The following is a 22,806-nucleotide window of genomic DNA, read 5'->3' on the forward strand; positions in this document are numbered from 1 at the left end:
TAGTATAATGGATACTGTTAATGGATTTTTTTGGTTAAATTTCAGGTTGCTGAGAATTACAACAGAGTATCGTCCCAAGGCCCTTGGATCGTCTATGGCCAGTACCTACTGTTCAACTATGGACTAAACACTTTAGTCCCTCACAATATTATCCTGGCATAGTGATGGCCTGGATCCGTTTTCTGAATCTTCCGGGATATCTTTATAAACGGAAAATAATAGGAGTAATTGGGGTCTCAACGGGAAGGTGGTTATACTCAATATTCAGACCGACAACCAGACCAGAGGGAGATTTGCTCGTTTGGCCGCTTCATTAACCTGGAAAAACAATTGATTTCATAGGTTATTATTGATGGAGCCGTCCAACGTGTCAAGTACGAGGCCCTTTCGACCGTTTGTTTCACCTGTGGTAAGTATAGGCATGTTAAGGAAATATGCCCATCAGTTGTGACAAATTAAAATTCGGCAGTGCCTTTAGATAAATCATCGATCGGGGTAGACGGTTCTAATAGAGGCAAATCAGACAGGGATTCAAAGATTTTCAGAAGCAGGGAGAAGGATCCAGAGTATGGGCCATGGATGTTGGTGGAAAAGAGATATTCACAGCGGGGGAAGAGGGATTTCTCGGTGAAGGTTTTGGCGAAGTAAACAAAACAACCGTTAGGGAATAGTTTTTCGGCATTGATGGGGGAGAAGGATATAAATGGGGATGGGTGATTATCTGATGGAGGAATTTTAGGAGAAAGTGAAAATAGAAAGTTGACTGCTAAATTAAGGGGATTTAAACCTAGGGTTAGTAAATATGTGGTTAGGGGTTCTTTTGACAAGGCTGGTTATGGGGCTAATGAGGGATTGGGCTCACCTAGTGGGTCTATTATGAAGGAGGGCTTGGGTAGTGAGAGTTTAGAGAGAATGAGCCGAATGCCCAAATATGCTTTGGATAAATCCTTAGGTACAAGGCCTATGGGTTTGGACGGTTTGCTTCAAAATAATAGGGACTCTTTGGATAAATTACCCGTCTCACATTTTTCTTATTCTGTTTCAGTAGGTTCGAAGCATGCATGTACACAAAATGATAGCCATTTTGATATTGCAGAAGCTCAAGGTATTTTGGAATCTAGTAATAAGATTAACATTGACGTCGAGGATTTAGAAAAAAATTAAAGCTCATTATAATCCCGTGTTTGACGAGTCCGAAGGTTTTATTGTTCCTATATCTGATAATACTTTTGATCCATGTAAGCATTAAGCAGTTACTTTTAAAAAATATATATCTCCTAATAAACAGTTTAAATCGGATTCACAGTCTATGGAGCGCCTAGACTTGGTTTCGGGCTCTATTTTAAACGATCCAAAAGACAAAAGAAGCGGTGGTAGTCAAAGTAACCGCAAGACTTCTTTTGCTTTACAGGGTAGAGGGAATCGATTTAAACCTTCTAGGAACACGCGCATTCCTCAAATTCTTTGCAGGAACTCGAATGCTATGCTAAATGGAGTTGGTTCTCATTTGGAAGGCAATAATGGCCTTGAAAGCTAGGTTTGATATATTTTCTTTTTTATTATTATTTTTCTTTTTTAATGAATATTACTATCTTTTCTTGGCATTGCCAGGGTTGTGCAAATTTTAAATTTCCTAAAATTTTTTGGGAATATAATTTGGAAAATAAACTTGATATTGTTAATCTACTTGAGCCGAGAGTAAGTCGAGCCAAGGCTGACAGAATTATTGCTAAGCTTGGTTTCTAGTTTTCTCATCGTATGGAGGCGATTGGATTTTCTAGGGGTATTTGGCTAGGATAGAAAGATATCGTTCGTATTGAGGTGGTTCGTAGTTATTCGCAATTTATTATGACTCGGGTTTGGCAGATGCCTTCACCTCATCCTATTCTTATTTCTTTTGTCTCTTGTAGTCCCAATAGAAAAATGCGTCTATTTCTTTAAAATGATTTGAGGAATACAAATTTGCTTGGTCAGATTTCTTAAATGTCTATTGGGGATTTCAAAGCGATTCTCTCCTCCTCTGAGAAATCTGGAGGCCTTACTAAGGGTAAGAGATGCCCACATTTTGGTGATTTTGTCGACTCTGCTGAGCTGCATGATTTAGGGTTCAGAGGATCACATTTCACTTGGCATAGGAGTTCTTTGTTCAAGAGATTAGATCGTGCTTTGGGAAATGAGGCTTGGATACGTAATTTTCCTAACTGTATAGTTTCCCATCTTCCAAAAATCAAGTCAGACCATCAGCCTCTTCTTTAGGTTTTGAATCCAAGTATTTCCTTACCCCGTGAAAGACCTTTTAGATTTTTAGCTGGGTGGGTTGAACATCCGGATTTTGATGGTTTTTTGAAGAAAAATGGGAAATGCTCCTGTAATATGCCTATTTCTCTTTGTAAGCTTACTCATAAACTCAAGGAGTGGAATAAACATGTTTATGGTAACATTACTACTCGCAAGAGAGAGCTTATTAAAAGAATTGCCAGAATTCAGAAGAGAAGTGATTACTCTGATTCTCATCACTTTAATCAGGAGGATTTGTCTCTTCGTTAAGAACTTGAGAGTGTTCTCCATCATGAGGAACTGCTTTGGGGGCAAAAAACGAAGTGTGACTGGTTAAAATTGGGAGACCGAAATACTAAATTTTTTCATTCTCGCACTTTGCAATGGAGGAAAAATAATCGTATTTATGTTATTCGTAATTCTGATGGTAACTGGATTTATGATCCTGAAGCCATTGAAGAAGAGGCGAACGAGTTTTTTCAAATATTGTATAGAGAAAGTTCTGCGCCTTGCAGTTTTCCTAAACTTGATTCTGTGGATATTAGTTTTTTGGGGAAACCGGTCTCTAATGAAGAGATTAAAAATGCCCTTTTTGATATGGTTCCGCTTAAAGCTCTGGGCAGAAATAGTTTTCATGCTCTTGTTTTCCAAAAGCAGTGAGGCACTGTTGGGGGAGCGGTCTGTGATTGGGTCAGGAAAAGTTTCGATGGAAACTCTATTGAGCCTGCTCTAAACAATACCTTAATTGTTCTCATTCTGAAGGTTCAGAATCCGGAGGTGTTTGGTCAATTTCGATCAATAAGTCTCTGCTCGGTCCTTTACAAGTTGACGATGAAGGTAATTGCTAATCGTTTTAAACACATTTTTCCTAAAATTATTGCGTAGGAACAGGCCGACTTTATTGCAGGAAGAAATATCAACGAGAACATCATTTTAGCTCAAGAGGTAATTCATTCTATGCTTAAAAAAAAGGAAATGAATGGCGATTAAAATCGATTTGGAGAAGGCCTATGATAGAGTAAGTTTGGATTTCATTGACGTTTTTCTCTGAGTGGCAGGTATCCTTGAATATCTTGTGAATGTTATTATGTCCTCTATTTCTAATTCTACTATGCAAGTTATGTGGAATGAGTTCCGTTATCTAAATTCAGTCCTGTTAGAGGAATCTGGCAAGGGTGTCCTCTTTCTCCCTACCTTTTTGTACTTTGATTCAGGATGCTATTTCACAAAAAAAATAGAACCCTATTCGTTGATGATTTGGTTATCTTCAGTAAAGTCGATTCGAAGCATTGTAGAATTTTAAAAGATATTTTGGATAGATTTTGTGCGTTATCTGGGCACAAAATTAACGCTAGGAAGGCTAACATTTTCTTTTCTAAAGGCGTGGGTGAGTCTTTAGTGGATATGATTAGCACTATGTTTAGTTTTCAGCGAGTTCATAATCTTGGTCATTACCTAGGTGTTCCTCTTTTTCTCCAAAGAGTTACTAGTAGCACTCTTCAATTCGTGGTGGAAAAAGTGCGTAGTAAGCTTCAGAGTTGGGAAGCCAAAAAACTCTCTTTAGTAGGGCGAATTAGTTTAGATCAATCAGTTCTCTTATCTATTCCTAGCTATTTTATGAAGTCCATGATTTTACCTAAGAGAACTTGTGATGAGATTGAAAGGTTGGTTAAACAGTTTATCTGGGGATCATCTAAAAGGAAAAAGAAGATGGCTCTGGTTGGTTGGGATTCCATTTGTCAACCAAATGTTTATAGCGGTCTTGGTTTGAGGAATCTCTGTGATTAGAATATTTCTTTTTTGATGAAATTGGGGTTTAAATTGGTGTCTGATAAGGAAGCTTTTTGGGTTCGTGTGCTTAAATCGAAATATCGAATGATGAGTTACCTGTTTGTATTGATAGAAATAGAAGTTCCTTTCTTTGGAAGTCTCTATCCAAAAGTTGGATATTACTTCGGGAAAACTTACATTGGTTTGTTGGAAATGGTCATAAAATTCAATGCTGGAAGGATAAATAGATTCCCGATATTGGACCTTTGATTAGACACATTCCTCTTAGTGTTAATCTGAATTATGATTACTTACTACATGAGATGATTTTCTGAGGTTGGCTTGTGGAACTTAGATCTCTTTCAAGTTTAGCTTTCAGAAGATATGATACATGCTATTAAGGGCATCCCTCCTCCATATCATTTTGAAGGTCCTGATAGAATTTCTTGGAGTCACACTTCATCTGGTGCTTCTTTTGTTAAATCTGCTTATAAGGCCATTAAGAAAGGTGACTGGAATCCAGAAGATGATAAATGGAAGATTGCTTGGAGGTTTCCTGGCCCTCAACAGATTCGCATATTTATTTGGACGATTTTACAAGAAAGAGTTCTTAGTAATGTAGAAAGAGTAAGGAAATGACTCTCGGATGATCCTTCTTGTCTCATTTGTGGATATCAATTAGAAGATATTTTGCATATCCTTCGAGACTGTCTGGTAGCCAATGATGTTTAGGCTCAGGTCAATCCAGGTAAGTTTAGTCCAAATTTTTTCTCCTTTCTTTTTTAGGATTGGTTTCTTCTTAATTTGCAAGGGAATAGGTTGATTCATGATAGATGAGTTAGTTGGACTTGTTTCTTTAGATTGCTTATTTGGTGCATATGGAAAAATCAAAATTTCTACATCTTTCAAGGTAAACCTTGGAGCTCGAATAAAATAGTTCAAGGTTCTTATAGTTAGGCGATCCATTTCTTCTCTTCATCTCAAGAGGTCTCTTTTGGATGTCTTGATCATTCTGTTGAAGTTCATACCTCTGAAGAACGGGTTTATCTTTATACTGATGGTGCAGTGCAATTAGATCCTGGACTTGCTGCAGCTAAGGGAGTTGTTCGTGATAAGGAGGGACATTGGATCTTTAGCTTTCACCAATTTCTTGGTAAATGTACAGTTTTTAATGCGGAGCTCTAGGGGATTCTTGATGGCTTTAAACTAATTCAACGTAGGGGCTATGATCATGTTATCATTCATTCTGATAGAATGGAAGTTGTTAAAGGCATTCTCGGAAGTTCTTCAACTGTTTCAAATTTCGCTTTGATTAGGCGAATCATTAATATTCTTTCTCAGAAAAATCAATGGTTTTTGGAGTATATTCCGAGGGAACGGAATCAGGTTGCTGATTGTTTAGCTAAACAAGCTTTGATCGAGAAAGCAAATCATCAAGTTCTCGACGTCCCACCCACGATGGCTCGTATTCTAATAGGGATAAGTTTTCAGGTAGTTCTTTCAATTAAGCTTTAATTTTGTAATTTTTTAGCGTTACCTTTTATCACAAAAAAAATAATAAGTAAAGTTCAAGCCCTAAATATTTGAGCTGAAGCCAGATTGATATTTAAACAAGTTTATTTTTGCTTAAACTCGATTTTCATAATTTCGTTCAAACCCTCTCAAATTTGAAACAAGTTTTAAAATTTGAATAATTAACTCAACCTTTAAACATGTGAGTAGACGTGGGATGGTAATCATATCAGGTTGTCTTTTGAGCCGAACTTGAAATATACAAATTCTTCATTCAAACAAACCGCTAGATACATTGAGCCAAATTTAGATAAGAGAAGAAATTACAGATGTTATTAACTCAAGATTGAACATTCTAAACCTAAACCCTAAACCCCAAAAAACAAGTTACGACAAACAAGAGAACGTAAATCAGAACTCTAAGAAGACCTCTTGGTATGATGATGATGAGGACGAGGACGGAGCCTGAGAACAAATCTGAGGAACGTACGCGTTGCCGTCATCGTGCATCGATACGGAAGCATTCAATCGTTTCTCCGATACCAACGGCAATTCTTGACCAAAAGTAATATCTCCTTCATGAAACACTCTGTGATCAATGTATTCAAGCATGTCTCCGACGTTGAAATCGACGGTGGTCGTTCCGTCACATTCCATTTGATTGTCAAGCTGTTCGTTTTCCAAGGGAATGGTCATATGATAATTATGATAAGGAAACTGATGATATTCATTGCCTTGTTGAATGGTGTAATTGTTTAGTATCATCTCTTGACCTTGTAAGCACCCACGTTGAAATGGAGGGGAACAGCTTAAACTTCTATCATAGTTTTTTCCACTTGTAATTTGTTGAGGAACCTTGCTTTTATGGTGGACTCGACATAGAACCCAATCGTCCAACTAACAATAACAAGACAAATAGAAATGAATCGAGTTAGTAAATCATATGGTGAGATTAGCTTTGAGTCTATCAACCTCCTGATAGTCTATCAAATAATTTCCTTTATAATAGATATATAAAGATAAATATTTTATTTTTAAAATAGTGAAAGAGACTTTTAAAAACTACATGAAAATACATTTTGTATTTTAAAATTTTGATGAATGAAATCGATAGAATTGAGTTAAGTATCTATGACCTTCAATTCGGGTTTAATTCGATTCTTTTTCTTAAAATATTGCAAATGACTTACTCGCATTGATCCTTTAGGTTTCTGAGGTAGAAAGTGATCATAGAGAAGCCTATACTCAGTCATCACCCAATCGGTCCTTGAAGCTTTAGGAGGCCGACCTTTGTAAAAGACAAGAGTTTTCTTCATGCCAAGACATTGTGACCCAACAGAAGTGATGATCGGTTTATCAGTCCCGGTGGCTTTCCAATACCCGCATCCTGTTGCTCTATTTGGACGTGTCCCATTCGGATACTTCCTATCTCTTGGACTAAAGAAAAACCACTCATTCTCCCCAAACAAAGCCTTACCTGCAACCATAACCAAAAGAAAAATATATGTTATTTCCACTACAAATAATTTGTCATATACCAACGACTAAAAGGAGGGATTGGACAAAAATATTAGACCTGTTTAAAATATGAGTCAAGCTCGAGTTAGAACATTCAAGGCTCGAGCTTGACCTGCTTTATATCATTTTTAATATTATGTAATTCCTAACAAATAAAAATTAAATATATAGTAGTATTATACAATACTGTATAAAATGTTACTATAGTATAATATTACTATAATGTAAATATTAAAAAAAATGTTAAATAACTATATGTAAAATTTCAATAAATAAAAAATATATAAAATTATTAAATATTAAATTAAAAATTATATAATATTTTAAAAAAAATTAAATTAATATGAGTTTGTGCTTAAGTTAGCTATTTACAAATACTAAAAGACTTGGGTAAAGTTTTAGGTCCATATTTCGGGTTAGACTTGAACAAACATAAAGTGTGTTAATATAATGTCTAAGCCTGACTGGACCCAAATCCAACTTGATCTAACCCATGAACCTCTCTATTTGTACCAGCAATCATTTTAAAGAAAATGTCAAATTTTATTGTTGAGAGAAAAAAAATGTGGATGTTTTTCAAGAGCTCATATATATCAACAGTCGTGGTTAAATGATCGATATACGCAAGACATATGCTAACAAAAAGAGTCTCTCTGTCACAATAGATAAACCTATTCCAATGGTAAGAATATGTATTGATATAAGTTGCGATATTTGTCGCAGATGAGTAATCTGTCAGTACAAACTTGATAATAGTGTAGTCTTTGGTTGTCGCTAAAAGTCCATCAATATGCTATATTTTGCTTGTAGTGTTCAACTTTTCATTTTTCTTAAAATACTGTCTCGATATAAGTATTAAACTCACTTTTGAGTTGGATAATAGATAAATAAATACTATGAGTGTGATATATATATATATATAGTTTGGTCCAATTAAAAATTTGAAAAATTATTGATCGATTCAGTTACTTAAGTAGGTTAAACCAAATTGAATTGGGTTCGGCTTAAAAGTATATTATATCATATATATGTTAAAAATCGTTTAAGTCAATCAATTTAGTTTAAAAATTCACAATCAATAGCCGACCAATATAATTTTTATTTGTATTTTTATACAATATCTATTTTTAGTCATAACTTCTCCTCAACCCTTAAATCGAAAGAAAAATACACTTAAACACGCTTGAACCCACATCCTTCTAGTTGCTGCAATAGCAACGGTTTGACAACATAATCTATTTTTAATTGCCTAAAAAATCTCCATAACTATCATAAATGACTTGACCAAACCAATTCAATCAGAAGCTATGTATTCAATCAGGTTGAGTTGAGTTTTGGACACAGAAAGAGTACCTGGAAGTTCCCACGGATCGAACTTGTAGATATTGACATCAGCAATGATATTGATAAGGGGATTGGAGGAAGAAGAGAGCTTTTGGGTTAAATAATAAATGATAAGCTCTTCATCTGTGGGATGAAATCGAAAGCCTGGTGGGAGGATATCACTACCACTACTCATTCCATACATTTTAGGAAGCAAAGGGGAAGAATTTTAGATGCACATTGGTTTGTATTTATAGAGAAAAAAATCATGCACAACCTACCAAACAAGAACAAATGATGTGCTTTTGAGCTTTGGTGAAATCACCATAATAATAATAATAATATTATTATTATTATTTAGTGGTCACTATTGGATTTTGACATTATGTTGTTTCGAATTTTTGTTTTTTTTTGAAATATACTAATCCATGATAAGTATCTTGTATATATATATTTCCACACTTTACTCAAATTCAAATATTGTAATTCAGATTAGAGATATATACATTAGAGATATGTGTACAGTCCATGATGAAGTAGCCTAATTCGACTCGATTCAATTTATTATATTATTTAAAAATAACTAAATATATAAATAAATTTAAATAAAATTAGCCATTTGAAGGGACTCAAATCTAGGCAAAACCTATCAACACTCTTAATTTAGATGCATTGTTTTGCATTTGATTTTGTATGCATGGTTACTATTATTTCATGTAGGTTAAGATGATTAGGGCTGTTTTCTCTATTTCAAATTCAGCTTTCTGAATGATATCGGTTTGGTTTGGTTAGATTTTTTTAAAAATTTTTAATGGGTTTTAGTTTTTGGACTTTATTTTGTTTTTAACAAAATGAGTTTTATTTTAGAGCTTTTAGATATTATTCAAAATATTTTTCATAAATATTTCTTTAAAAAATAATTAATAATGTTTTATAAAAATCTTTTTATATTGTATTTTTTAACACGAAATTTCTAACTTCACTAAAAATATCCTCGTACTGGTTGGCTGTTATTATTAAAAATAATGTGTCTTTTTGGGTACCATGCATAGGTTTTATCATAAGTTTGGATCAAATGTTTTGAAATAAAATAAGTTGCATTGGCCTATCATTAACTTCCCAAATGTAGACTTTGGTTTGTTTTTCTAGTAATTCTCAACAGTAACATCTTATATATACATACGTAGGTTGACATATAGATGCCATGACTGCGAATATCTTTTAGAATTTCTTGGATTAAGTGCAATTTTCTTTCCATGAAAATGGCAGTTTTTTTATTAAAATAATCCAAATAATTTAATTAATTACTAAAATGACTCACCTTTTTAATTAAACATCAAAATGATCCTAAATTTACAGTAAAAAATAGTGGAGTCAAATTATATGGCGTCACCAACTTATCATATCATCAGGGAGCATAAAAAATTAATTTTTCTATAGAGCCACGTAAAATTGCATCACATGTATAAATATTAAAGAAATACTAAAATTTTAAAAATATGGGGACTTTAAAAAAATTAATCATTTTCTGGTGGAGCCAATTAATATGGCGCCACCAGATTCCCCTGCCATGTAAGTTTTTTTTTTTTTTACTTTTTTACTTTTTTACTTTTTTGACTTTTATTTTTTTATGTTTTGTCTTTTATCTTTATTTATTTATTTATTATTATTAACTTAAAAAAATTTGAAATATATATTTGAAATATTTTATTAATATATATATTTTAAATTTTAAATATATTTTTTTAATAATATAAAATATTTAAATATTTTAAACTTTCAAATTTGTTATTAGTTTTATAATATTTTAAATTTTATTTAACTTGTTTTATAATATTTTAAATTATGATTTTTAAATTATTTTTAAAGATATTCAAACCATTTTTTAATTCTATTTAAAATTTAAAAATAATATTTTATTTTAAAAAGTGAAATTTGAATTAATAAAAATATATATATATATATATTTGTTAAAAAATGAATTTATTTAAATATATATATTAAAAAATAAAAATTTAAATTTAAATTAAAAATTAAAAATATATATTATAACTGGTCACATGAGAAAATTTAAATTAAATTCATTTTTTAACAAATAAATCTTTTTTTAACAAATATTTTTATTTTCTAATTAATTCAAATTTCACTTTTTTAAATAAAATATTATTTTTAACTTTTAAATAGAATTTAAAAAATGGTTTGAATATCTTGGCTTTTTTATAAAAATAACACAAAAAATTTAATTCATTATCAAAATAACTCATTTTTTAATTAAACACGAAAGTGACTTGAAATCTACAGTAAAAGTTGGTGGAGCCAAATTAAAAAAATGGGTCATTTTGATAATTAATTAAATTTTTTGGGTTATTTTTATTAAAAAGTCGAATATCTTTAAAAATAATTTAAAAATCATAATTTAAAATATTATAAAATAAATTAAATAATATTTAAAATATTAAAAAACTAATAATAAATTTGAAAAGTCATATCTTTAAAATGTTTAAATATTTTATATTATTAAAAATATATATTAATATTTAAAAAAATAATATTCAAAATTTTAAAAATAATTTAAAAATAATTTTTAAAATTTTTAAATATATATATTATAAAATATTTCAAATATAGATTTTAAATTTTTTAAAATTAATAACAAAAAATAAATAAAATAAATACAAAATAAAATAAGAAAAAATATAAAACTTAAAAAAATTAAAGAAAAAGACAAAAGATAATAAAAAAGTAAAAAAAAAGTGAAAGATGGGTGTCAGTGTACTTGGTGGCGCCATTTAAGTTGGCTCACCAGAAAATAAAAAATTATTTTCAAGTTCCCTATTTTTTAGAATTTGCAGTATTTTTCTGATATTTATACAGGTAGTGCTATTTTACATGGCTCCATCAAAAAATTAATTTTTTATGCTCCTTGTTGACGTGGCAAGTTGGTGGCGCCATATAACTTAGCTCCACTAACTTTTACTGTAGATTTCAAGTCATTTTGGTGTTTAGTTAAAAATGTGGGTCATTTTGATACTTAATTAAATTATTTGAGTTATTTAAATAAAAAAGCCTGAAAATGACCCAATGACATACGCAAGGGGGTGGTGATTGGATCCTTGCCTTGCCCTAAGTGTAGTTGAAATTGAACGGAATTAGACTACAAATTGATAGGTATATTAATTTCGATAAAAGGATGGAATTAGTTTTTAAGTAGATAGTTCGAAATTAGTAAAAAAAAATGACCATTAATCTTGAATCATTTGAATTAATTTTTTTAATTTTTAATTTAATTATTATTGAATCGATGATTTAACCAATAAAACTGATTGAATTAAAAAATGGTAATATGATTAGTTAAATTTTGAAGACATTGCTTCAACCTCAATTTTTTAAAATTTGTATTAGGTTCTTGAATTTTAAAAAAATTATTAGGGTTTTTAAAAAAAATTAAAAATTCACATTAAGTATATTAAAAATTTTAAAAACTTGAACTAAGCTCTTCTATAATTTTTGAAAATTTTCATTAAATATATAAAATTTAAAAATTTTAATTAAATTCCCTAAAAAATTTAAATTCTCATTAAACCTCTAAAATATTTTTAAAAAGCTTAATTAAACCTTCCGAAATTTAATGTCAAGATATACCCCTAAATATGAGAATATATGGGTTAGTATTTGATGTATGAGGTAGGACAATGACAAAGGGTTGGGAGACCTTACCCGCTAAAATGGTTATAATTTTATTTTAGTCCCTTTAAAAATTCTAAAATTATAAGTTAATACATTGGTAAAATTGCACTTTGACCTCCCAATATGATAAAATTTAGTTTTCCCTTTTAAAATTCTGAAATAATAAGTTAATACAATTGATAAGATTCTATTTTGACATCCTTAAAAATTTATAATTCAATTTTGACCCTTCTAAAATAAATTTTTTTTTGGTTTGTCCTATGCACAGCAAGTGAAAAACTTTTATTCCACAAGCAAAGTTAAAACACTACTATGTGTCTCATTTTTTATACTTATTACTTTTTTAAAAAAATTACTATTGCTTAAGAGTGCATTTGTTTCAGGGAATGTAAAGTTACTTAGTGTTGGGAAAATTACATTTTATGGAAACTTCAAGGTATATTCTCAATAGGTAAAGGTGAAGAGTTGAATCATAAACTTATGGTTTTATATTCTACTCCATGAGATCTTTACAACGGTATATTATATGCTCAAAATGGTTGAGTTATGAATGAAAAATTGATATTCAAAGTAAGGTACTTGGAAATATTTGTTGAGGAAAAGTAAAGGCTTAAATCCCACATTGGTTAAATACAAAGGATGAGATGTGTTTATATATGGGAACTCTCTTAAAGGTTGATTGAATGATTAAACTTAAAACCCTACCTTATGCGCAAGGGATGTAGGTCCAAACTTAATGGCGATGTGGGCGACGCAAAAATGTATGGACCAGTTGGGCCTAAAGTGGGCCTGCGGATAGTTTAACCCAACATAAAATTATTATTTCCTCAGCAAACATAATCTCCTTATATAAGGACACTTATCTTATTTGTTTCGAAGATTTTTACACACTCAAATATTCTCTTACACCGAAATTTTGTTGCTTTCAAAACTCTTCTTTTTCTCTTCGTATTTTTCAAACGTTCCAGTGATAGAAAAAATCATTGTTTGTTCGTTGATCACTGCAGAGGTGTTGCTGCTTTGATCATTGTGTTGTTGTATCCTGAGAGGCATTCGACTAACGTTTCTTCAAGTACCGTAGGAGCGACCGAATCTGTTTTAAGGAAACTGTGTTTCACAGGCCTCAATATTTCGTAAAATCTCTATTCTTCCTTTTTATTTTAATTTTGTTACGGTTTTGATTGATTTTCATATTTGAAAAATTAAATATAAATTATTCTATTTATATTTTATTTTATATATAAATATTTATTTATCTATGTTTATATATTTTTTTCGCTAACGTGTTTTGTCCAACACTTAGTGTATCACTGTGTATGTTACATTACTCTATTTGGTCATTTAGCTGAAATGTAAAATTTTGATGTTTAGTTATTGAAATATAAGATTATTTAGAAGCACATTTTACTAAATTTGAAGTAAATTTATATATTATAATTATAATAATTTATAAAAATTGATTGCATCACCAACATTTAAAATCGTTCTAAACTAAAAATATTTATTTTAAATAATATAATAATTAATAATGATAAACAAGTTGGTAAAACAATGTTTGAAAGTGAGACTTCCCGTTAAGACTAAGTTTTTTTAATTAGACTTATATTTATTTGAAAAATATGAAATCGATTAAAATAATAAAAACAATGAATAAAATTATTCAAAATTTAAGATTTGGATGGGAATGTAAAAGATTGAGATTACCCCAGTATTCCAGAATCTTAACACTATTGATAATATAAGATTATGATCTCATCAAAGTGTTCGAAATCCAAACATAAAAATATATATATTTGGGGAAGGATATTGCATGCATTTCAATTATTTAAGATCTCCCCACTCGTTGGGTGTCGGCATCAATGCATGATGTTGACATTAAACCATATTTCCCTTGTCCGCAAGCAAATTAAGCCGAAACAGTCTCTTAGTTTCAGATTTTACTGTGAATTCGTGTCTCGTGTATATATACATACGAGAAATAATATTCGAAAATTTTGAATAATTCGATTTAATTGTAAGAAATTAATCAATTAAATTCATTCAATTTAAACTAAAGATAATAAAATTTGAATACTATCATGAATTTCTAATAATCTGTTTCAATTAAAGTAGTTTTGTTTTTTGAAAAAGTGAATGTAAAATAGGGTAGAGTGGAGTAGTATGAACTAGTTACAGTAATTATTTCTTCGTTATGCTTTGTCTCACTATTTGGAATTATAATTTTACTCTTATATTTATATTACTACTGCAAGTGTAAAATTGTAATAATGTGTTATAGAAAATTTTATATGTTTTATGTTTAAATAATTATTTGAAGAATTATATTAAATATTTACATGACTTTAAAAAGTTGATAATATTAGAAATAATTAATAAAAATTAAATTAAAGAGGAGTAGGATAAAGTGAGGAGGGTGGATGCATCTAACATCTATAGAGGTGGTAGTGATTTTCAAAATCATACTTTTATAGTAGAGTAGAGTGGGTGGTAAAACAAAGTATGTCAATTGTGGAGTAATGAAAGATTTGGCAACATCTGCCCCCACCTCGCTCCATCCCTGACCTAAATCTAAAATGACTTGAACTAATAACTCAAAGTTCCTTGAACTAATGATAACCCAACACGAAATGTCCAACTAGCAAACTTAAATAATCCAATACCTGAATTCAAAATGATCTTGAACTTCAAATGATTTAAGAAAATTTAAAACCTCAAATTGACCTAATCGAACTAAACAAATTATAAGATACGGTGAAGGAAAAGAAATAACTTTGAAGGTAAAATTAATAATTTGAATTCATTTTACTTAAATAAAAATGAAGTTACAATAAAAATTAATGAATCAATTTCTTCATAATCTTTTATTATAGTTACGGTATCATTCATGCCTATTTTACGGTCTATGACATTATTCTATTCTTTGATATATTTTTTAATTTAATTTCAATTATTTATTCATTTATTATAAGTTGAGGAAAATTAACATTTAGTCTATTACATTTTGTTTGGATATTTCTTTTATAACAATTTACTCTCTCTTTTTTTATTATCATTTTGATTAAATTTATCCTTAAACCATAATAAATAACATGTTTAATAAAAAAAACAATCTATTTATTTCTTTTCTCCATCATATTGATTAAAAGAGAATTCCTAGCTGCTTTTTCTCTCTTCCCCGGTTTCAATTTATATATTTGAGAAAGGATATATGAAATAATTTACTAGAGAAAAACGTAAAATAAAATACTATAAGCTTCAACCTTTGTGTAATAATCAACTAAAAAAGTAAATTTTATGAAAACAATTTAATAAAATGTTTTTTTAGATAATCTTACATTCTGCCGATCGAACAACAAAAATTTACATTTTAACTAAATTAACCAAACAATGCACTGTAACATATTCAGTAATGTGTTGAGTAAACCTAAAGATTTTTTTTTTGTCCAATTACATACTTAAACTTTGCTTTTTGGTTCAAAGTTTCAAATTTGTTTTAAATAAGTCATTTACCATAAATACTAATTTGGACCAAAATAAATTTTAAGTGCTGAAGTGAATCTTAAAATTAAGTTTAAGTGCTTAATTGAATAAAAAATATTAAATAAAAATGTATATTTATCTAAAAATTAATATATTGCTTTCTAACACGTAAAACACTCACGTCAAATTCTTTTGGTCTTAAAATTATCTTCATTTAAAGTATGACCTAATCATACGAAAGTCAATGATAGTATGGTACATACACAATCCTGGCTTATTCCTAATTAAATGCATTTTATATAATGAAGAACAACTTCATATTATTCCAAAACTTGTCTTCCCCTGTCCCAATTAACATTAAAAGGACACACACAAAAACAACATAACTTAAGGTTGAAATGTTACAAGGTAGAGTTTGCAGACAAAAATCAGAATCCATTGTCTGCATAACCGACATAATGATTCAAGTCTCCAACATAGAAACCAGCAATTTAACATTAATAAATCTTATATGAAATTGTATTTGAGTGATTTGATTTATTTCTTGTACTAAACAAAAAGACAAAAGCAATTTCAAATAATCAGACAATGTGAATTAACTGGTTGCGGAAACCCTGTTTACATTTACATTTATAGTATATATATACCTTCAAAATTGCAACAAACATGTTCCTAGGTGGCACCGAATGTATCACTTGGAAGTATCAATCAAGTCCTTTTATCAACTTAGTTATTAACTTGGGAGTTAAATTTTAAGTCGGATATGACATGGAGCATATTTATATTTAATGGGTTAAATTTTATTTAACATGTTTAAAAATAATAATTTATTATAAAACAAAGAGCATTATAATATGAACAAGAGAGAAGAATAGAAAAATGAAAGGATGATTCAACTTTTATTTTGATATAAAAAAGTTTATACATGTCCTCTAATTATAGGACCTCAAACACCATAAGTTACAAACATCTAATAAAAATAATTAAGGCACCATATAAATTTTTAGGGGTTACAAGAGTTACATGGAAATGAATTCTTGGGGGTTATGAGAGTTATATGGACATCCATCTTACAACACTCCCCATTAGATGTCCACAATGAAAATGTGCCTTGTTAAAACTTTATTAGGAATAACCCTGTGGGATAAAAACCAAATGAAGGAAAAATATTGCACAATCTCTTATTACAAGCTGCATCGTTAACTCATTAGCATTAGCAAGAATTGTCTTGATTGCATAACCTAAAATTAATTATTTAAACAAGTAACCTTGCAAATGACAAGTCGCGAGTTGATAACACATATGTGATGATTCTGTAAGATGCATCTAATCATCCACATTGTGGATGAATGAACTGATATTAATTTCAGAAATGCAAGATATTAAATCTCAATTTTAGCTAATTAATTTCTAATAATCAATTTTAATTGAGAACAAGTAACAAATGAGAATTTTTTAAATTAAATAATCTTCTAGTTCTTTAATGATGTTCATATGAATTCTCAATTAATTTTTGCAGCATATATGATCGAGGATCGTTTAATTAGCCACACCAAGTAGTAAAATATTTGTATCGATAAACTTCTGGTTTACTTTGACATGCATTTCAATTGTACTAATAATATCAATATAAATTGTGTAATTTTATTTACATTCCTTTTACTTTGTATCTACATATAATTACTATTGTAACATTTGCTTCTGAAAATGTCTAAATTAATATGAAATCCATAACGTCATCAACTCAACAAAAGAAATATAATTTGCAAACAATTATACGCAATATTCGTTTTAGGGAAATATGTCAAAATCTTCAAAAGTCCAAGTTGACTTTAATGATAAAAAATTGATTATAAAATTTATTATAGTTATTGTAGAAATTCATTTTAAGGAATGTGCAAAAAATAATTTGGGCAATAATATAAACATATATCATATTCCTTTCCAATAAGATTATACATATCATCCGCTTTAAGGAATGATTAATTAGTATAAATCATTAATCATTCTATACTAAAAAGGAACATTTAGCAACATTTCAAATCATCCATCTTATTATCTATTTGTCAATAATGACAATAAGTTCCATTTTCATAATTATTATATATTACTACATTCACTTCGGGGAATGAAGCAAAATTAGTGGAACAAAGAACTTGATATTTTATTTAGCCATAAAAAGGCATGAGATCAATTCAGAATACTTTTATAACCCTTTTACAAGAGTTTTGTATCATCAATGACAATTTTTGTCCCTTTAGGTAGTAATATAATAGCTCTTCTAGAGCCTTCAATAAGTTTTGAACTACCCGATATTGTATTAACATGGGCATCACTTATTGTCAAATAAGATAAATATATATTTTTTAATCTTTGAGTATTGTGTGACCATATTCATTTCTTATTCCTTTCTTTCAAGAAATTGTTCTTTTTATGGAACTGATTAGTTTGTCATGCTTCTAGTATGCCCAAGACTTATTTTTAACACATTTTCACTTCTAGGACACATAATTATTTGGAGCATTATTGTAACACCCCTAACTCATATCCGTCGCCGGAACACGGTTACGGAGCACTACCGGAATTTATAGATCAAATAACAAACATTTCATATCAACTAGCATTCATATCAGAAACAAATCAAAATCAATCATATTGTCCCTTATGTGAGCCCTCGAGGCCCAAAATACATATTAGAAATAAATCGGGACTAAACCGGGTACTCAAAGAATTTTTCGAAAAACATTAAAATTTTTCGAAGGTGCAGAGGACACACGCCCGTGTGGCCAGGCTGTGTGTCTCACACGGTTAAGAGACACGTCTGTGTGGACATTTGAAATAGAGACACACAGTCATTTCCTAACCCGTGTCCAAACTTATGAGCTCATTGACTTGGGTCACACGGCCAAGCCACACGCCCGTGTGCCAGGCTGTGTGAGCATTCTGTTTTACAATTTAAATGATGTAGGGGATACACGACCGCATCATTTGGCTGTGTGTCACACACGGCTGAGACACAAGCCCTTGTCTCTACCCGTGTGGACGAAAGTAGTCCATTTTTCATGCCACATTTCTCGCCCAAATTGACATCAATCTATACACATTAATTTTCACATCACCAAGCCATAACAAGACATTTAAATCAAGCTAGAATCATGTCCTAAACATGTGTTATCACAACATAAAACCAATATGTCTTTAGGCACCTCAAATAACATCTTATAACATGTCAATCAACATCCACAATCACCTATTGGTCCAACAACATATATGCATAATTATGCCAAATATACCAATTCAAACCAATCATCAATATACTTTTAAGTTCACCATCACTGACAAACTATAAAAGTAACATGTTTTTAATCCTATTGTTGACTTGTTTTTGGATGATTTATTATGTAAATTAGTGAATTTGATGCTCCTAATCCTTTAAAATTCATGTTATATACTTACGTGAGCATAGAGAAGTGAAAGAAGCAAAAAATTGGCCAAAATCGGACAAAAAGAGTTGTTTTCAGGATCCACACGGCTTGAGCATTTTTCACACGGGCTGAGCACACGTCCGTGTCAACCACACGGGGTGGCCACACGCCCATGTGCCAGCCCGTGTCGATATCGCTCTTTGTTTCCTAAACATGCGGAGAAACCCAATTTTTAGGCTTTCTGAGCATTCTAAAATCTATAAATACACACTAGAAGAGGACCTAATAGGGCCACACAAAGAAGAACGAAGAAAAGACTCGAAGAACGCCACTAGATTCATTTCAAAAGTGGATTTCCTTCAAGATTGAATATCTCCATTCAATTTCTTTAGAAGTTTTATTGGGTTTCTTTATGTCTTGTTGTTTTCCTAACTTTGAGATGATGTTATTCCAGATTATGAACTAAATTCCCTAGATACCTAGGGAAGGTGAAACCAATATGAATCTTATTATTTGATTTCTAAATTACATGATAGATACTTGATTCTTGTTCTCAATTATGTATGCTTATTTCGTGTTTTAATATTTTCAGGATATTAATTCATGCTTAATGTGCTTATTTTAGTAGAGCAAAAGTCCCTGTTTAAGAGTAAATCTAGCATAATTGAATGGAGTTGCATGCAATCCTAAAAATAGGATGACATAAATCTACCGGATTAGAGTCAAATCTAATAGGGGAATCCATAGATCGAGTTAATGCGACAATAGGTGTTTTAATTAAAAAGAGATTTCAATTAATCAACCTAGAGTCAATTGTTTTTACACTCGAAAGAGATATTAACATAATTTAGGGATTTCTACGAATGAAGGCGTAAGTGAATAAATCGTTTAATTCATATTCAGAATAATAAGTGAAGTCTAGGTGGATTCTTTCTTGGGTATCGCCTATCTCATTGGTTTTATTCGATTATTTTTCCTAATTCATTCTCTATTGCGTTCTTAGTAATTAGTTTAGTTAATTTTAGATTAAAAACAATTCTTTCAATTTATCGGCTAGATAATAGAAAAATAATAAGTACTAGTACTTTTAGTCCTTGTGGATACGATATTTCCAACTCACCATAACTATACTATTATTCGATAGGTGTATTTGCCTTTGTCATAATTTTAGTTAGTTTAGTGACCATCAAGTTTTTGGCGCCGTTGCTGGGGACTAAAATATTAGGAACACTCGATTTTTATTAATTTAACCATTTTTATTTTTATTACATTTTATTTTTGTTTTTAGTTTATTTTTTGTTTTCTAATTTTTCTTTTGTTTGCTTTTGGCAGGTTCCTTTAGTTTATGACCAGAAGAAACCCATTGGGACCTTTGGTATTAAATAGTGAAATTGAAAGTACAGCTTGCAGAAATCGTAGAGAAGCAAGACAGAATCGATAGAATATAGTGGAAGAGCAAGAGGAAGTTATTATCATTACTGAAGAGATGACTGATAATCAGAATAATCCGCTACCTCCTGTGGTTGCTATAAATCCTGTAAATCCAAATCTTGCCCCTCGTACTATGTACGATTATGCCAAGCCCACTCTAACTGGAGTTGAATCGAGTATCGTGAGACCCACCATTGCTGCAAATAATTTCAAACTGAAGCCGAACACTATTCAGATGATTCAACAGTTTGTCCAGTTCGATGGTTTGCAGGACGAAAATTCGAATACTCATTTGGCTAATTTTGTGGAGTTCTGCGACACTTTCAAGATTAATGGCATTTTTTACGATGTCATTCGCCTACGGTTGTTTCCCTTATCATTGAGGAATAAAGGTAAACAGTGGTTGAACTCCTTACCTCGAGGTTCTATCACTACATGGGATCAAATGACCGAGAAATTTTTGCTAAAGTACTTCCCACATGTTAAGACAACTAAGTTGAGGAATGATATCTCTTCCTTTGTACAGATGGACTTAGAGACCCTATATGATGCATGAGAGAGGTATAAAGACTTATTGAGAAGATTCCCTCACCATGGGTTACCCCTATGGCTATAGGTTCAAACTTTTTACAACGATTTGAACCCCTCAACTGGACAGTTGATTGATGCAGCAGCCGGTGGTACTCCGAACAATAAAACACCTAAAGCAGATTACGAGTTTATAAAAGAGATGTCACTGAATAATTATCAATGACAAGTCATGAGGATAAAACCTAATTATCACCATGTTATCAAATCATGTAGAACAATTAAATAAGAAAATTAATGGTTTATGTGTTTTTACGCAGGTATATCCGGTGATGCAGTGTGATACGAATGGAGGAGGAATAAACAATTTAGAATATTTACCTCACGGTCCTAGCATAGAGAACGAACAAGTCAACTATATAGGTAATAATTCTAGGTCTCAGAATAATCCTTACAATAATACTTATAATGCAGGTTGGAGGAACCATCCCAATTTCTATTGGGGTGGTCAAGGAAACCAGATACCACAACCCCCTCCAGGCTTTCAAGAACCTTACCAGCAAGAGAAGAAGCTGAACCATGAGGAGATGTTGACGAAGTTTATTTCGGTGTTAAAAACCCGCTTTCAAAACACTGAAACAACACTTAAAAATCAACAAACGTCTATTTAAGAGCTCGAGAACCAAATAGGACAGCTTGCTAAGTTGATTTCAGAAAAACCACAAGGTATCTTGTCTAGTAATATAGAAACTAACCCACAAGAGCAGCTTCATGCAATTACTATTCAAGGTGAAGAAGGGTTAGTTGAATCTGAACCAGAACCGGGGCAAGAAAGTGTGGTAAGTAAAGGTAAGGTTAAGGTAAGCCAAAATAAGCGCAAAAACTGATCAGTAAGGAATATAAACCTCATGTGCCATAGCCTAACGCGACAAATAAAGACCACACAAATGAATAATTTGGTAAATTTCTTAAATTTTTAAAAAAAGTTACATATCAACTTACCATTTATTGAAGCTCTTTCGTAGATGCCCAATTCAGTTAAATTTTTAAATGAGCTTTTGGCAAACAAACGGAAGTTAGATGATTCTCGTACATAGAGCTAAATGCAGTGTGCTCAGCCATACTACAAAATAAACTACCCAATAAGTTGAAAGATCCAAGGAGTTTTACTATTCATTGTTTAATTGGTAGTTTAAATGTTAATAATACTTTGGCTGATTTAAGGGCGAGTATTAATGTTATGCTCTATAAAATGTTTAAGCAACTAGGTCTAGGGAAACCCAGACAAACTAGGATGAGTATTCAATTAGCAGATAGAACCATTAGATTTCTTAGGGTTATTATTGAAGTTATCCTTATTAAAATTGATAAATTCATATTCTCAGTTGATTTTGTTGTTTTACACATGGATGAGGATAGTGACGTACCTTTGATTCTATGTCGTCCCTTTTTAGCAACTGCCAGCACTATTATTGATGTTGGTAAAGGTGAATTGATACTTTGTGTAGGTGATGATACGATTAAACTTCAAGCTCGTGATTCTGCTAAGACATCTAGTGATCGAGATGATTATACGAGTTTTGTTAATATAAATAACATTGTGGCTCAAACTTTTTTGCAAGAAACCCCTCGAAAAACGTGATAGAGCCCCGTTCTAGTCTATGTGACAAAAACAGGACGACTCATGAAGAACGAATGTTACAAATCGATGAACTAAACGAATGGCGAATACATGTCGAGGAGAAACCGAGAATACACGATGCAGAACCAAAGAAATGCCATGACGAGCATAAGGATTGAACGAATCAATTTAAGGTTGGGGATTAGGTACTGTTAGATAAAACGGACCTTCGAA

The 22,806-nt window shown here is 30.9% G+C and overlaps 1 protein-coding gene and 1 non-coding gene across 2 annotated transcripts; both read right to left on the minus strand.

The window, feature by feature from the left end:
- Positions 1–5,864: 5,864 nt before the first annotated feature.
- On the minus strand, positions 5,865–8,605 carry LOC107890261 (NAC domain-containing protein 2). Its single transcript, XM_016814738.2, has 3 exons — positions 8,431–8,605; positions 6,750–7,036; positions 5,865–6,456 (listed from the first exon to the last, which is right to left on the minus strand). The coding sequence occupies exons 1-3, from the start codon at positions 8,603–8,605 to the stop codon at positions 5,971–5,973; spliced, it is 948 nt and encodes a 315-aa protein (XP_016670227.1). The 3' UTR covers positions 5,865–5,970.
- Positions 8,606–20,916: 12,311 nt separating this feature from the next.
- Positions 20,917–21,023, minus strand: LOC121207354 (small nucleolar RNA R71). Its single transcript, XR_005902444.1, has one exon. It is a non-coding gene; the product is annotated as a small nucleolar RNA R71 (small nucleolar RNA).
- Positions 21,024–22,806: the final 1,783 nt, after the last annotated feature.

The sequence above is a fragment of the Gossypium hirsutum genome, chromosome A09 (assembly GCF_007990345.1).
Source record: "Gossypium hirsutum isolate 1008001.06 chromosome A09, Gossypium_hirsutum_v2.1, whole genome shotgun sequence".
Taxonomy (NCBI): Eukaryota; Viridiplantae; Streptophyta; class Magnoliopsida; order Malvales; family Malvaceae; genus Gossypium; species Gossypium hirsutum.